The sequence below is a fragment of the Sciurus carolinensis genome, chromosome 1, assembly GCF_902686445.1.
Source record: "Sciurus carolinensis chromosome 1, mSciCar1.2, whole genome shotgun sequence".
Taxonomy (NCBI): domain Eukaryota; kingdom Metazoa; phylum Chordata; class Mammalia; order Rodentia; family Sciuridae; genus Sciurus; species Sciurus carolinensis.
Window position 1 is genome coordinate 108000480 of NC_062213.1, and position 15853 is coordinate 108016332.

Here is a 15853-nt window from a genome sequence, read left to right on the forward strand (position 1 = left end):
TGGGTGTAGATTTCAAAAGAAAACTAGCATTGTTTATAAAGTAGATGTATTTTTCTTGACCTGTTGATAAGATTTTAGATGGCAAGGTATAAAATTCCAATGTTTGGGAATCTGACTATAATTACTAACAGGAAAAAAATATTTTTTTTAATCTTTTGGAACTTTTCTTCTTCCAAAGGACTTCACACTTTTATAACAGAAGTCCCAACAATTAAATAATTCAAATATACATAAAATTACAGATAACAATATTAGAATCATATGGGAAATATATATTTTATTTATGTTTACTTAAGTAAATATTTGTGTATTTATACTTATTTACATATTATCCAGATAGTAACCACTGCCAGATTTCTTTGAAATCTTCCTTTTTTCTTTCTGAGGATATATATACATAGTCACATATACAACTAAAGCCCTGATTTTCTGGCCAATCCTTCTCACTGCCTCCTTGACTTGTCCTGAAGTTGGTATGTGTCATTCTTCCTGAATACTGTATACATCTGGGGTATATATACATGCATCCATAACAAGTATTATTGTTTTCAGTATATGTCTGAATGTTTTCATAATGTTCCATTATTTTCATAAAGAATATATTGTACATATACTTTTGCAACTTTATTTTTACACAATTATATTTGAAGGACATACCCATGTTGATATATATAAACATATTTCATTCAACTTATGTATACTAGTCCATCTTTATGAACAAAAAATACATTTTATTCATTCCCCATCTACAGGAGAGTTGTTCTATTTCTCTTCTGTTGCTGTTTCAAACAGTGCTGTAATGGATATTCTGGTTCCTGTCTACATATGCACATGGAAAACAGTTTTTCTAGGGTACACATGTAGAGAGTGAACTGCGAGGTCAGTTACTGAATTTACCAGTTATTGCCAAAATGTTCTCCAAAGCGACTGTACCATTTTATACTCCTGCCAACAGTATATGGAACATTCCCTTTCTTGCAATTATTAGACTTAAAAATTTTTGCCAATCTGATGGGTGTGAAATGAGGTATGATTGTTGAGCCATGCACGGTAGTGCACACCTGTAATCCCAGTGACTTAGGAGGCTGAGGCAGGAGGATGGCAAGTTCAAGGCCAGCCTAAGCAACTTAGGGAGACCCTGCCCCAAAATAAAAAAAGCAAAGCAAGGGGCTGGGGATATAGTTCAGTGGACAAACTCCTGAGTTCAATCCCTACTACTCCAAAAATAATAAAATGTATGATGCTTTAATTCACATTTTCTTTGAAATGAGTACACAGTACATAGTAATTGAAAATATGCGATATGCTACTTAATCATATATCAAGTTCTTATGCTTCATGGATGAAAATATAAGAGAATATCTTTGTAATTTAAGGGCAGAAGACTTTGTAAACAAAATTTCAAAAGCAAAATTATAAAAAACAGTGATAAACTGATTTGAATTTTAAAAAATTCTGTTTAATGAAGAAATGCAAGACAAGGTTAGATGACAGAATGGGAGAAAATATCTACATCTAGTAAGAGAGTAATATCTAAATATCTAAGGAAATCCATAAATCAGAATGTAACTGAGATTCCACCTTGGAAAAAAATGAACAAAGAAAACGAGAGAATAATTTGCACAAGTCCAAAAGAGTAATAAGCATGTGAAAATATGCTCAAACTTTCTTGACTACCAGAGAAACTAAAATTAGAATGAGCTACCACTTCTATAACCATTAGACTGCCAAATTATGTAATTGTATAATGCCAAGTGCTGGGAGATGGCGCCATTACTATAGCTGCTACAGGAACCCTTGTGTACTTGTAGGGAGAATAGAGACTAGAAAGCAACCAAAACTATTACATCAGATGAAGCTATAGACACTCTACAAGTAATAATTCTGCTCTTGGATATATATTTCACAGACATTCTCACACATTAGTAAAAAGATGTATGTGAGAATGTCCATCTTTACTTGTAGTAACGGAGTTTGAGGGAAGGCCATAACTAGGAGAATGATTAAGTTAAACACAATGGATTACATGCAAATACAGTGTAACAGTATGGGTGAATCTAAAAACAAAGTAATAAATGAAATGAAGAAAATCTGAATGATATGTAAAACACAGTTCAGACCTAAACAATAAATATGCACACAAGACACAATATACATTGTGAGAGAACACATATAAAAGCATACATAGTCAACACATCAAAATGATTAATTATAAGAGGGAGACTATCTGTGTAAAAGTCAAAACAAACAAGCAACTGTCTTTCTTCTAAGCCTTCACTGGGAATCCTCTCTGAGGAAGATATTCCTATTAATTTCTTTAAATCCCTTGTTTTTGTTTCCTTCATAACATCTTAATTTATAGTTGCTTTTGACTGTTTTCCCCACTAAGAGATAGGATTAAGGCAGTAGCACTTCAATCTTATTCATCCCAGTACTACTAGGCTCTCTTACAGTGTTTGGTATATAGTAGGTACTTAACAAGTGATTGCTGAATGAATGAAACAGGTCAAAATGAATAAATGAATGAATGAATGAATGAACGAATGAACAAATGAATGAGGCATGGAAGCTAAGCCCGAAAGGGATAGTTAGATAAAACTTAGCTGGTAAAAGGAAATGACTGAGGGTTCTAAATATGAGAGGGACATGACCAGAACTGTGCTTGAGGAGGACAGCATGGTAGCAATGGACAGGATGGATTGGACAGAGGAAGAAATTGAACAAAGGGGACCAACTGCAATAGTCCAGACATGAGCTCAACCAGTGGGCTTCAATGAGATAGTGAAAGTAAAAAGAAGGGCATCATGAAAATGGGTACAAAGGAAAAGATGACTAGATCTGATATCTGATTGAAGTGAAATGCAAGAAAAGGGAGAAAGTAAATGATGATTCTACTATTTTGAGCCTGGGGTACTGTGACAGAGAGAAGTTATGAAGAATTAAAATGCACATGTGGATATGTTGAATTCAGGGTTAGATAATATTATTCATCTGAAGCCCTGAAGATAATATCAAGTAAGAAAGACATGATTACTACTATTGGAGTTTGTAGGACAGGCAATTATAATAGCATAATAAACAAAAGAGGGAAAAGTACAGGGGGCTATGGAGTGGATAAGCTTGCCAGGAAAAAGCATGTTAGATAAGGAAAAATAAATAGACCTAAGAGAATCATTTAAAAACTGAAACTGATCTCAAACTGTACTTTCTAGAATCAAGTGGGTAGAGGAAACAGATATGAAAAGAAAACCAATTATTCTGTTTTTATTGTACCCACCCCCCAACCTATATGTTCTCTTCTCTAAGATAGTCAAGGTACACACAGTTTTTTATAAGTATACAGATTCTGAATTCCCAACCACAATTGAGAGCAATCAATAAATACTTGAATTCAGATGATGACTGTAAATTACTATGAAACATGCATACTAGTCAGTTTGATTTTTAGCATACTGTTCACAATTAAATTTATAATATGATGGAATGTTTTTATTTTGGTTTAATCCCATCTTAATTAGCAAATTATAAAATCTCCTCATCAAAGGAAAATTTCCTTAAGAAGTTTTTTAAAATAGTATTTTACTGATTAAGTTCCCTGAAATAATTCATCATCCAGATAGTTATTCTGAGTGTTGTTAATATTAGGGGACATACCATCATAAGTTCCACTTTCTAACAATGCTCCACTCTCCTCCAGTGCTTTGAACTGTTCAACAGAAATGAAATTATAGTCCACCCCTGGAACTTCCCCATCCCTGGGGGCCCTTGTAGTGCCTAAGGAAAAAAGAAAAAAGAAAAAAAAATTGGTTGCAAAGTGCTTTTAAACTTACAAAATATTCAGAGTATTAAAAAATTCAGTCTATAGAGACACAGACTATAGGATATATTACATCTGCTAGAATGAGGATCAGAAAATTTCAGGCAACTTAACATAGGTGAAAGTAGGACAATAAGTGTAGAATGAGTAAATATACTTTAATAAAGTCAACAGATAGCCATGAATTCAAAACCATAAAACACTAAAATAATTTTAGTGCTGAAAAAGTCTTAACTTCTCAAGACACATTTAATTCTTTTAAAATCTCAATTATTATTACTTAATAAGTAGAGATAAATCCACCAATAAGACTTCATTTTCCCCCTCTAACTTTATTAAAGCAAAAATTGACAAACAATAATTGTATCTACTTTTGATGTAAATGTGATGCTTTGTACATGTTGTGTAAGACAGAATTAATTAATTAATTAATTAGGTACTAGGGGTTGAACCCAGGGGCCCTTTACCACTAAGCTATATCCCAAGTCTTTTCTATTTTTTATTTTGAGACAGGGTCTCCTTAAATTACTTAGGGCCTCACTAAATTGCTGAGGCTGGCCTTGAATTGTGATCCTGCTTCAGCTTATGAAGACACTGGGATTACAGGTGTGTACCACCATGCCCTGGCAACACACTTCATTTTAAATAGTTGTCCTGTGTATGTATCTTATTTTTTTTTCCTAGCATAAATGTAAACTCACATTCTACTTATTGCAGTCATAAAGATAACAAAATAGAGAAGCAATTTTTAGAAGTTCTTTGAATGCCCTTTGTTTAAAATTTTGGGTAAATATTACGAAGTTATTTTAGACTAACAAAAGGTTTAAGATAGGTATTCACATATTTTATCTTAAACATTATTCTTTGAAGCAATTCAAAAAACCAATGCTGTAAGTAAACTGAATTACAAACTGATTACAGCAGCAGATCACTAAATTTCCATATATTAATAAATTTATGCTAAAGTAAAATCTTTCTTTCAGATCCAAGGTATAAATTCAGGTTATGGCAGTACTGCTACATCTGACTAAATTTTACTAAACAACAATCAATCATTTTTATGAACTGATATTAGCAATGTCATTTTAAATACTAAAAAACAAAAAAAGACCCAGACTTCTCTGGGAATGGTTTGAGACAGACTTTCCAAACCTGTTCCTCCACATAGGTCCATAAGCTGAGCGCCAGTCATCTCAGGCTCCTCCCTCTCCTCCACATTCAGTCCCCAAATGCTCTTTATATCACCTCCTAAAAATACCTCTAGATATTTCTTCTGGTTCCCACAATCACCTAATTCATATTACTGTCTTGCGGCCTGTGTGGTTGGATCCCCCAGATCAACTCTTGCCTATCCCTGGCTACACCCCCCTCCAAACTACAGTCAGATACTTTTTAAAAATAAAATTATGAGAAAAACCAACAAAAGATCCTCTAAACCCTTTAAAGGCTTCCCATGATCCCTGCCATAAAATCCAGCCTCTACAAAACCACATATTTACAAGGTTCTTGCAATCTCTGTCACCTCTCCAGTTTTTTCTTTGTCTCATTCCTTTCACACTCAAGGTTTTAGCCATAGTAGTCCTCCCTCCCCTAATACAATTCTTTCACTGACCTTTACTCTCACTTACCTCCAATAAGTGAATCCTTTGTTCTTTCCCTAGAGCAATTCCTATTTCTTTTCCCACTCTGACTTCTGCTAACTCACAATCAGCCTTCAGGTCTTAGCTTAGAAAATTTCTTTTTGGAACCTTCCCTGATTCTCACCTAGGGTATGGCAGCATGCAGAAATTATGTCTGTTTTGTTCCTAATAGCCCCAAGTATTGGCACAGTGCAAGGATTTTAGAAGTATTCAATATACCTAACTGTCAAGTGAAATTCTAAATAATAATGTAATGCCTAGCAATATGTTATTATTGTTATAAATTAATTCATGGGAAACTTGATTGCTCTTATATTTTAGTTGATTACGTTCAATTATATTCTGTAACATGAAAAAAATCCACAAAGATGATGATAATACATTAATAGTAATGACTTGAGAAAATAATTGTTAAGCCTACATTCCATACAACAAAGACTGTATTGAATTCCCCTCCTCATTTTTTAACCTAATTTTTTCTAAAAATAAATATTTCTCTGTTTTATATAAAAGAGGATAAAAGAGCTGGAAAACTGTTTTTTAGCATAATATAATTTTTCATTTTCAAGTATTTTGTGTTTCTCATTTATGAACATTATTAGACTCTATATCAATAACTTTTAGCTTCATATTAAATAAAAATTAACTTTAGGAAGTAAAGTCAATGGGTTAAAATTATAATGTATAATGATCTGCGGTAGATGGAACATGGCACTTCCTTTCCATTAAGAGGTGGGGCCTGTTGCCCCATCTCTTGAGTCTAACCTGGATTTATGACTTGCTTTGATTAATATAATGGAGAGCATGATGTTAAGCAAATTTGGGAGTCTAGACTTCCATCTCCACCCTCTTGGAATGTTCTTATCACCATTCAAGGAAGTCTAGGCTAGACTACTGAATAATTATAGAGCCCCAGCCAACAAACAGCACCAAGGCCTCTGACATGAGTGAAGTACCTTATTAGCCCCTCTGTCCACAGTTGAGCTGCTAAAGACTAAAGCTGCATGAGTAGTCACAGCCGAGCCCAGACAACTCATGGAATCACAAGAAGAAACACATGACAGTATTTTAAGCCACTGTGTTTTAAGGTGGTTTGTTATGCAACAAAGGCTAATTGAAATGTGAATTGAGAATAAATTCTACTATAAGGCATTATGACTATATAAAACCCAATTTAACCGCAAACCATGTTATGGATAAGACTGCAAAAAGAGGACTGACCCAAGGGGCAGGAGGAACTGTTTTAGTCTAAGATTATTAACAATGGCACAATTTGGAGTAAGACTTAACCTCTCTCAGATTCATTCTCTTTCTGCAAAGTGGTGTTGAACAAAATCATTCAGGATTCATTCCATTTATAGGTATGAATGATATATGTGTTACAACATATATATATTTCTAAGACTTAGAAAGTAGCTTTGACATTAATTCTCCTACAAAATATTATAAAATTTCACTTCCTCCACTAAAGCCCATATATATAAAAAGTTCTCTTTGATCTCCTATCCTACTATCTTCTACATTACAGAAAATTTACCTTTATATTCTCCTGATACTTATACATTGCAAAGCTTTCCATGTCCCCTCCCTCACTTTCTACCACAGTTCTCCTTTTTATACAAAAATTCCTTCAAAGAGTTTTGTTTATTCATGTCTCCAATCCCTCCCTCTCATTCTCTCCTGAGTGCATTCCAACCAACTCACTGTCCCAACCATTCAGTGACACATACACTGTATTCAACTGTAGTCTCCATTTAGCTTAACTCCATGGTCAATTTCAGTCATCATATTACCTGTCCTATGAACATGTAATATCACTAATCATTCTCCTTTTTTAAAGTACTGAATTACACAGAAAAATATATGAACTTTAAAGTTTAACAACTGATAAGAAATTCACGCATATGAAGAAATAAGACACTGACAGAACCCCAAGGCCTGCTACATGCCTCTGATCTTAAGCCTCTTCTTCCTTCCGTCTTCCAAAGTACCCACCATCTTGATATCTGTGCTGATTTCCTTTCCTATGGCTACACTAAGTAATGTGTTTCTAAGCAACATAGCTTAGGTTTGTAACTTCATGTGAGTGGAATTATACAATATCCTTTCTCCTGTGTCCGCACAGGACACTTGCTACTAGGTTCTAAAACTTGCAATATTGAGTGTATAAAGGCACCTTAAGGTGTACTTAAAGTGCAAGTGCATTATGAGATTAAACATCCTTTTTTATATATTTACTGGCTGCCATGATTTGTCCCCACCTCAACTCATGTTGAGGGTTGGTCCCAAATGTATGGTGTTGAGGAGTGGTGGGACCTTTAAGAAATAATTAGTTCATGGGGCTCCAATATCATGAAGAGATTAATGTAGTTCCTAAAGAGTGGGCTAGTTTTCGAGAGAGTGGGTTGTTATAAAATGAGCCTAATACCTCCGTTTACTTTTTTGGCACATGTGCATCTCTTATGCATGTGCCACTTTGCCCCTCTGCCATGAAGCCCTTATCAAAATAAGCCAAGCAGATATCACTGCCATGCTCTCAGACTTCCAGATCCATGAATCAAAATAAACCTCTTTTCTTTATAAATTATCCAGTCTTGGATATTCTATTATGACAATGGAAAATAGACTAAGATACTAGGAACATAAATTTCCTCTGTTGGGAAGTGGCTATTCAAATCTTTTCTTACTTCTCTATTGAGCTGTCTTTTAAAAACTGATTTGTATTTCTTCATATTGTGGATACTATAATATACTGTCAAATCTAAGTAACCAACAGTTTCTAAAATGCAGTATTATTTCATCTCTAAGAGAGGAAAAAAGCTTGGCAATTATGACTGAAAGAGTCCATTTATTTTAAGATATTTTCCAACAATAGAGACGTTAAAATGTGAAATAATCGTTTTAGTATTGAGTACTGTGGTCCTCCGGCAGATAAATGAGTTGCATATGGAACATTCCTGTGAAATGTGATTTCTTGAAACAGTGCTTATTGCACAATCATACACCAACAGAAATTATAGAGAAAATGGGTCAGGGTTTACCTTTCAAAACAACTTTGTAAACAGAACATTAACAAAATAAAAAAATCCTAATTAAAAATATTAATACAGTTTAAAAGACATGTTAAATTCCTAATAAAAAAGTCTAGAGTAACTAAAATACTTTGCCATTAAAAAATGAGAAGAAAAGACAGCTGCACAGAAAGAGGTGAAAGGATTGATACTACAGAATAATAAAGACAGGGAATATTTTGCAATCTACCATTTTAAGACAGTACAAGGTCAAACAGAAAAGAGGTCACACTGAGGGGAAGGGCATCACGGATACTCCTATATTCTCCCTCAGTTACCACATTCAATTGTGTTCATTTATTCTATATTTACTTGCTGCTACTTGATGATACAAAACTTCAGTCTAAGGAAAATGGTACAAGTAAAAGTGACATCAATCTCTCATCTATTTACCAATCATATATGAAATTATCTACATTAGAGAAACAAGTGTTGTCTCAAGACATTATCTTCCCCTACTGATTTTCTTTTCACCTTTTTAAAATGGTCTTTTGATAACAAAGTTCTAAATTTTAATATTGTCAAATGTATCAACCCTTGCCTTTATAGCACTTTTCATTTCTAGTTAGGAAATCCTTTCCATGGAGACATCCTACATTCTTGTAAAAAAAGCATTACAGCTTTGCCCTTCATGTCTAGGACTTTAATAAGTTAAAATGTATTTGGAGGGTAGGGTAGAGATTGAAGGGAGGTAGCAGTCTCATTTCCCTTTTTTCCAAATGACTACTCAACAAGATTTACTGAAAAGTCAGTTTCTCCCCCCTTCTGATCAGTCATAGTACTTCTGACACAGAAATGTCTGTATGAGTGGGCTTGCTATAACATTACATTATCAGAGTGTTGTAATTATTCTATTTCATGATGAATCTTGATACAGAGTATAGCGAGTTTACCTGTTTTTTTTCTATTCATAACCTTTCCCTACAAATTCTAGAATCAAATAAATAAAAAGCTGAAATTTTTATGGAATAAGATTGAACCTATCAATTTGAGAACTGATATGTTCACCATATCAAGTCTTTAATCCATAAATAAATCTCTGTCAGTATATCTAGATCTTTAGTATCCCTTAATTTTACCCTGTAGATGTGTTATACTTATTTAGAGATTAATTTCTAGTTATACAATTATTTACACATTATTATAAATGTTCACTTTCTAATTATTGATTGTATAAAATAATTATGAAGATTTGATCACTTTTATTGGGGCACTATTTACATACAAAGAGATGTGCTAATTCTAATAGTACAATTCTATGAGTTTTGGGAACCATCACCCCTCCAGTATTCGTTAGGCTCCTCCGCAGTCCTGTTTCTCATAGCAGCCACTACCTATTGCACTACAGTTTTGCTTTTAATAAAATCACATATAAATGAAATAGTATATTAAATTTGATCCTAGTTTTTTCTTTCTAGCATGATACTTCTGGGACTCACCCATGTTGTTCAATTTCTTTTTATCATGATCTTATTTACATGAGATCACATCATTTGTGAAAAGAGATTATTCTTGGTGGGTTTATGTTTACAGGGATTTAGTTCTCTAGGTTATCCAATCTGTTTGTATATAATTGTTCATAGTGTTGCCATAACTTTTCTTATTTCTGTGACATCTATGAAGTTTCTTCTTTCACTTCTAATTTTAGATATTTCTTTTTTTCTGTTTTTCTTATTCTAGGTAAAGGTTTGTAAATTTTATTGATCTTTTCAAAAAACTAACTCTTGGTTTTGTTGATTTTTTTCTATTCTCTATTCATCTCTGCTCTGCTAATAGTTATTTCCTTCATCTGCTGACTTTGTCTAGCTTATTATTTTCCTGGTTCTTCAAGGTGTAAGGTTAGGTTGTGGATTTGAGATTTTTCATTTTCTTTCTTTTTAAAAAAATTTTTTTAGATGTTGATAGACCTTTATTTTATTTATTTATTTTTATGTGGTGCTGACGATCGAACCCAGTGCCTCATACATGCTAGGCAAGTGCTCTACCACTGAGCCACAACCCCAGTCCAAGATTTTTTATGTAAATGTTTCCTGCTATAAATTTCCCTCTTAGTACAGAATCCACTACATTCCATAAGTTTTGTTATGTTGTATCTTCATTTTTATTTGTCTAAATTTTGTCTAATATTTTCTAAATTCCCGTGATTTCCCTTTTGCCTCACTGCTTATTTAAGAGTACACTAATTTCCAAATTTGCAGAATTTCCTGCTTTTGTTCTGTTATTTAGTTTCATTCCATTAGGTCCAAAAAGATACTTGACTTTTTTTGTGGCCTTACACATGCTCTTTCTTGGAGAATGTTCCACATATGCTTGGTAAGAATGTATATTCTGCTGTTCTTAAGTAGAATGTTCTGTTCTATTTATGTCTGTTAGGCCACTGTGCTCTATACTATTATTCAAGCCCTCTGTTTCCTCACTGATAATTTGTCTTGTACTGTTAAATTGACTCTTATTGCTGAATGATATTATATTGTATGGATATACCAATATTTGATTATCCATTCATTAATGATGAGTATTTGGGCTATTTCCAAATTTTGTCTATTATATATAAAGTTTCTATGAGCTTATGTCTCTGGTAGACATACATTTAAATTTATGTTGAGTTAATACCTAGGAATGTAATTGCTGGATCATATGATAAATGTATATCAGATTTATATGAAAATGTCAAATTATTTTTCAAAGCAAATATACCACTTTGCATCCCCTACCCCCTAGCGATATATAAGAGCTGCAGTTGATTTACATTAGTATTTCCACATAAGAATTCCCTTCTGGAGTTTTCCATGGAAACTTACTTTTTCTAAATCTTAAGAAAAACCAGTTGGTGGGGAAAAAAATGAGAAAAAGTATTTTAATTATCTTGTGAGAATTAAACCTTAATAATTGGCATAGAAATGTTATTGCTGTAAAAGAATCAACTGACATCAACTGAAAGCAAAAGCATGCAGCATTGAAAAGTAGAATCAGCTGTTATGCTGACATTTCCAGACACCAGGACAGAAGCATGTGGGAGAGTAACAGTCACAATCTACTCAGTTAGTCTTATTAGCAGCTGTTTCCATGTTATTACTTTGTGTTCATGGCCCTATCTGCTAATGTGGGTCTTTCTTACAAAAACAACATTAATAAGATTATATGTGTATTATACTTTATATAAATCCTATGAGTGGTATTTCAAGAAATGACAGGTTTTGGAAGCTAAATAAGTCCTTAAATTGGCAGTTTCAACACATGACTCTGTAATGCTATTAACCTTGCTGGGAGATTTGAATGTTAGGTTATTTGAATACTTTTCAATAATATTCTCTAGCATTTTCGACTGTTTGAGTATTTACTATGAGCTTTGGTGCTCTGTAAATACGTTTTAAAAAATTTAAAGAGAATAGAACACTCCAACATTAAATCAGAGACTGATCCAAAATTTGAAATGAAAGCAATACTGATTTCAAGTCAAAACCAAAATCAGAAGAAGCAGAACAAATGTCTTCATTATTAAAAAAAGAAAACAATATTACACGGTGCAACACGTCGAACATGAACATACTTTTGGACACAGCCTTAATTGATGAATGTCAATGCAAAATGAAAGAAAAATTTTCTATGTATGGAATATTTATCACCAAAGATCAAGACCATCAGATTATGTAATTAATGTTTTGTGTGCTTTAAAACTTCATTTTAGGAGGAAAAAAAATTCAAATACTAAATATGTGTGATATTATCCTTCAAAATTTTAAATGATTTTCACCTGGTAATTATTTTGAGTTAATTTCCCTTTTTTTGAGACTCTTCTATTATCAAATGTCTATACATGTACAGATAATTTTTAGATGTTATTAAAAGGCTTTCTAGTTCATAAAAATAAACCATTTGATTTAATCTTATTATACTCTCTCTGTAATCACTTGGAGTATTCAAGACATTCACTCCAAACCACAGTGTTTGCAGTCATCCTAACAGTCAAGTGCAACAGTCTTCTGGACTCTCAAGGTACTTGGTACATTTGGCACTTACAATTAACCATTTATAATGCTCTTATTAAATTGTGATGCTACAGCTTGTTATGAATTACAAACATTCTATTTCTCATTGAAAGGAACTTGGCACTGGGCTTCAGCCCAAGAACATAACCAAAACTAAGCTAAATCCCTTTTTAGAAGGTGACTCCTATGACCACTCTTGGTACCAAATCTGTGTCAGTCAGGATCTCAACAGGAAAGAGAAATCACATGGTGATCTGAACAGTGACAATTTAATTTAAAGAATTATTAACCATTTAGAGGGAATTAACTATGAACAAAAGAGGACTCTCAAGAACTCCATTCTAGAACTGAGGGAAAATACCCAAAGAAGGAACAAACTTGGAAGTGAGGGACCTTTCAAAGTCTGGGATTTAGTCATCATTGATGAGGGGTGGCAACACCCAAGGATGATGATGAATCTTGCTGGGATGTCTAGGGACTGAGCTGGTTTACAGTTGGTGGGTCAAGACTAGTAGGAAGGGAACTAACTGCCTGGGGTCCCAATGCAATCACCAACAAACTGCTTGTGGTTGCGGTAGGTAAAGAAATGTTTTGTTTGGTTTGGTTTTATTGTGGAACTGGGGACTGAACCCAGGTCCTCCTACATGCCAGACGAACACTCTACCACTGAGCCACATCCTCAGCCCTAAAAGAATGTTTTGAACTTAACAGAAAACCAGATGGAATGTTGGCTGAACTTGCCAGAATCCCACTGGAAAGCTATTTGCAAGAGCTGTTTCTGAAATCTGGGGAGACAGCTGGGGTTCACAGAATTCACCAGGAAACTGCTAAGAAGTCAGCAGGTACACGGGTGGAACTCAGGAAGCCACACACAAAGGTGTTGCTGACCTCGCTGCTGAGAGGACTCCTGCCTTCAGCAAGTGTGCACTGAATCTACCACTGGGAGGCTGTTTGCTGAATATCACCTTGTAGAGCAGGAGCAAAAAGAAAGAGGCTGGACCAAGAAAACAATACTCTTCTTTCTCCAGTATCCTTCCTGCACCCTCTACTGACAAAGCTTAACACTGTGCCAGAGGGCAGGAGAGAAATGTTCCCAGTTATCCAAAGCAGGAAAAAAAACAACAAAAAAAAACAAGAATAGATTCAAAGCCAATCAAAGCCAAGAAAGAATAGGTAATAAATGGTGTATTAGTTTTCTGAAAACCTTTATCATGAATGGAAGTTGAATTTTTTCATGAATTTTCTGCATCTATTGAGAAGATCATATGGTTTCTCTTCTGTAGTCTGCTATAGTATTAATTTTCAAATGCTATACCAACCTTACATTCCTGGGACAAACACTGCTTGGTCATAAAATATTATCTCTTTATACAGTACTATTTATTGATTTGATGAAATATCATTAAACATTTTTTAATCTATGTTCATAAAATTTATTGATCTAATATTACTTTAATTTTTTTTTGGTCTGGATTTTGAATTAGAATAATGATCAGATTAAAAAAATGTGTTCAGAAATGTTCCCTCATTTATTTCCTAAAAAAATTTGTGTAGAATTGGTATTCTCTCTTTCTTAAAAGTCTAGAATAATTTGTTAGTACCTTTTGGGCAAGGTTAACAAGTTTTCTTTATGGGAAAGCTATAAACTACAAATTCAGGTTTTAAAATTTTTTAAATATGCTTTTATTAGTGGATTATGGTTATACAAAATAGTGGGGTTCATTTTGACATAATCATTCATGTCTGGTATTTAATTTGCTCCATTTCAGTCCTTAGTATCTTCTCTTTCCCTTCCCTCTCCCCACCCCTTTGCTTACTCTGCTGGTCTTTTTTTTGTTGTTGTTATTCTAATTAGTTTGTTTGGGTCATCTATTTCTTCTTGAGTGAGCATTGGTAGGTTTTGTCTTCGAAGGAATTTGTGTATTTCATCTAAGTTTATTAGTATAAATTTATCCAGAATACTCCTTATTTCCCACTTAATACTGTAGGATTTTTAGTGATGTCACCTCTCTCATTCCTGATATTGCTGATTTCTGTTTTCTCTTTTTCCTGAGCAGTTGGCTAGAAATTTATCAATTTTATTGCTCTCAAAGAATTTAGATTTCATTGATTTACTCTATTTTCTATTTCATCAATTTCTGCTCTTTACTACAAATTTCCTTTCTGCTTAATTTTACTTTGCTCTTCTTGTTTTAGATTCTTAAGGTAGAAACTTACATCATTGATCTGAGAGCTTCACTATTTTCTAATATCAGTATTAAATCTAAGTTTCCATCTAAATACTGCTCTAGCTATAGTCTAAAAATTGATATTTTTGATATGTTTTCATATATTGATACAGTGATATTTTGTAACTTCCCTGGTAATTTTTTTTTACGCACAGGTTATTTAGAAGTGTGCTATTTAATTTCCAAATATTTGGAGATTTTTCAGATTTTCATTCTGTCACTGATTACTAATTAAATTCCATTCTAGCCAGATAACTTATTTTGTATGATTTAAATCTTATATTTACTGAGTCTTTTTTGTGATCCAGAAATATTTTTAAAATATGTCAAAGTGCTTCATTTATACTAAAAAAGAATGTGTGTTCTGTTGCTGGGTAACATTCAAATAAATAGCAATTAGGTCCTGTTAATTGAAAGTACTACTCCTAGTGAGGTGTGGTGGTACACACATGTAATTCCAGCTACGTGGGAGCATGAGGCAGGATTACAAGTTCTAGGGCAGCCTGGCCAATTTAGGCAAGACCCTGTCTCAAAGTAAAAACCTAAGGAATAAAAGGGAGGTAGCTCAGTGGTAGAGGGCCCCTGGGTTCAATCCCCAAGAACTCCTGCTCCCTTTAAAAATGAAAGTATTGCCCTATTAGTCTTTCTGATTTTTTGTTTAATTTCTAAATTAACTGCTAAGAGGGAATATTGAAATATGATTATAAAGTTATATATCTTCCTTTCAGTTTTATTGCTTTGGCATCATTTCTCTGCTACTCAAAGAATTTCTTTTAATATTTCTTATAGTAATATTTCTGCTGCTGAAAAATTCCTTTTATTTGGTGGGGGGAAGAGGGCAACACTGGTAATGAAACCCAGAATTTCACATACGCTAGGAAAGCATTTTACCCAAGAACCAGTCCCAGCTCTCTCTCACTTTTCTTTGTCTGAAAAATTCATTTCTTTTACTTTTGAAGGATATTTTTATTGAATACAGAAATACAGGTTGGCTTTTTTTTTCCCTTTCAGCATATTAAAAATGTCCCTTGGTGGATGATGGACTCTGGCTTGCATTGTTTTATTTGGTAGGCCTGCATTAGTCCTTTGCTCTGTTGCTAGTAAGATA

At 33.6% G+C, this 15853-nt stretch overlaps 1 protein-coding gene across 2 annotated transcripts in view; it reads right to left on the minus strand.

Annotated features, from left to right (window-relative positions):
* Magi3 (membrane associated guanylate kinase, WW and PDZ domain containing 3) overlaps nucleotides 1-15853 on the minus strand; it is a 268530-nt gene that overhangs the window by 74273 nt on the left and 178404 nt on the right. For both annotated transcript variants that reach the window (XM_047544260.1, XM_047544268.1), the window contains exon 3: nucleotides 3655-3774. In XM_047544260.1, coding sequence (XP_047400216.1) covers nucleotides 3655-3774 — 120 coding nt within the window. The remainder of the gene's footprint in view (nucleotides 1-3654; nucleotides 3775-15853) is intronic.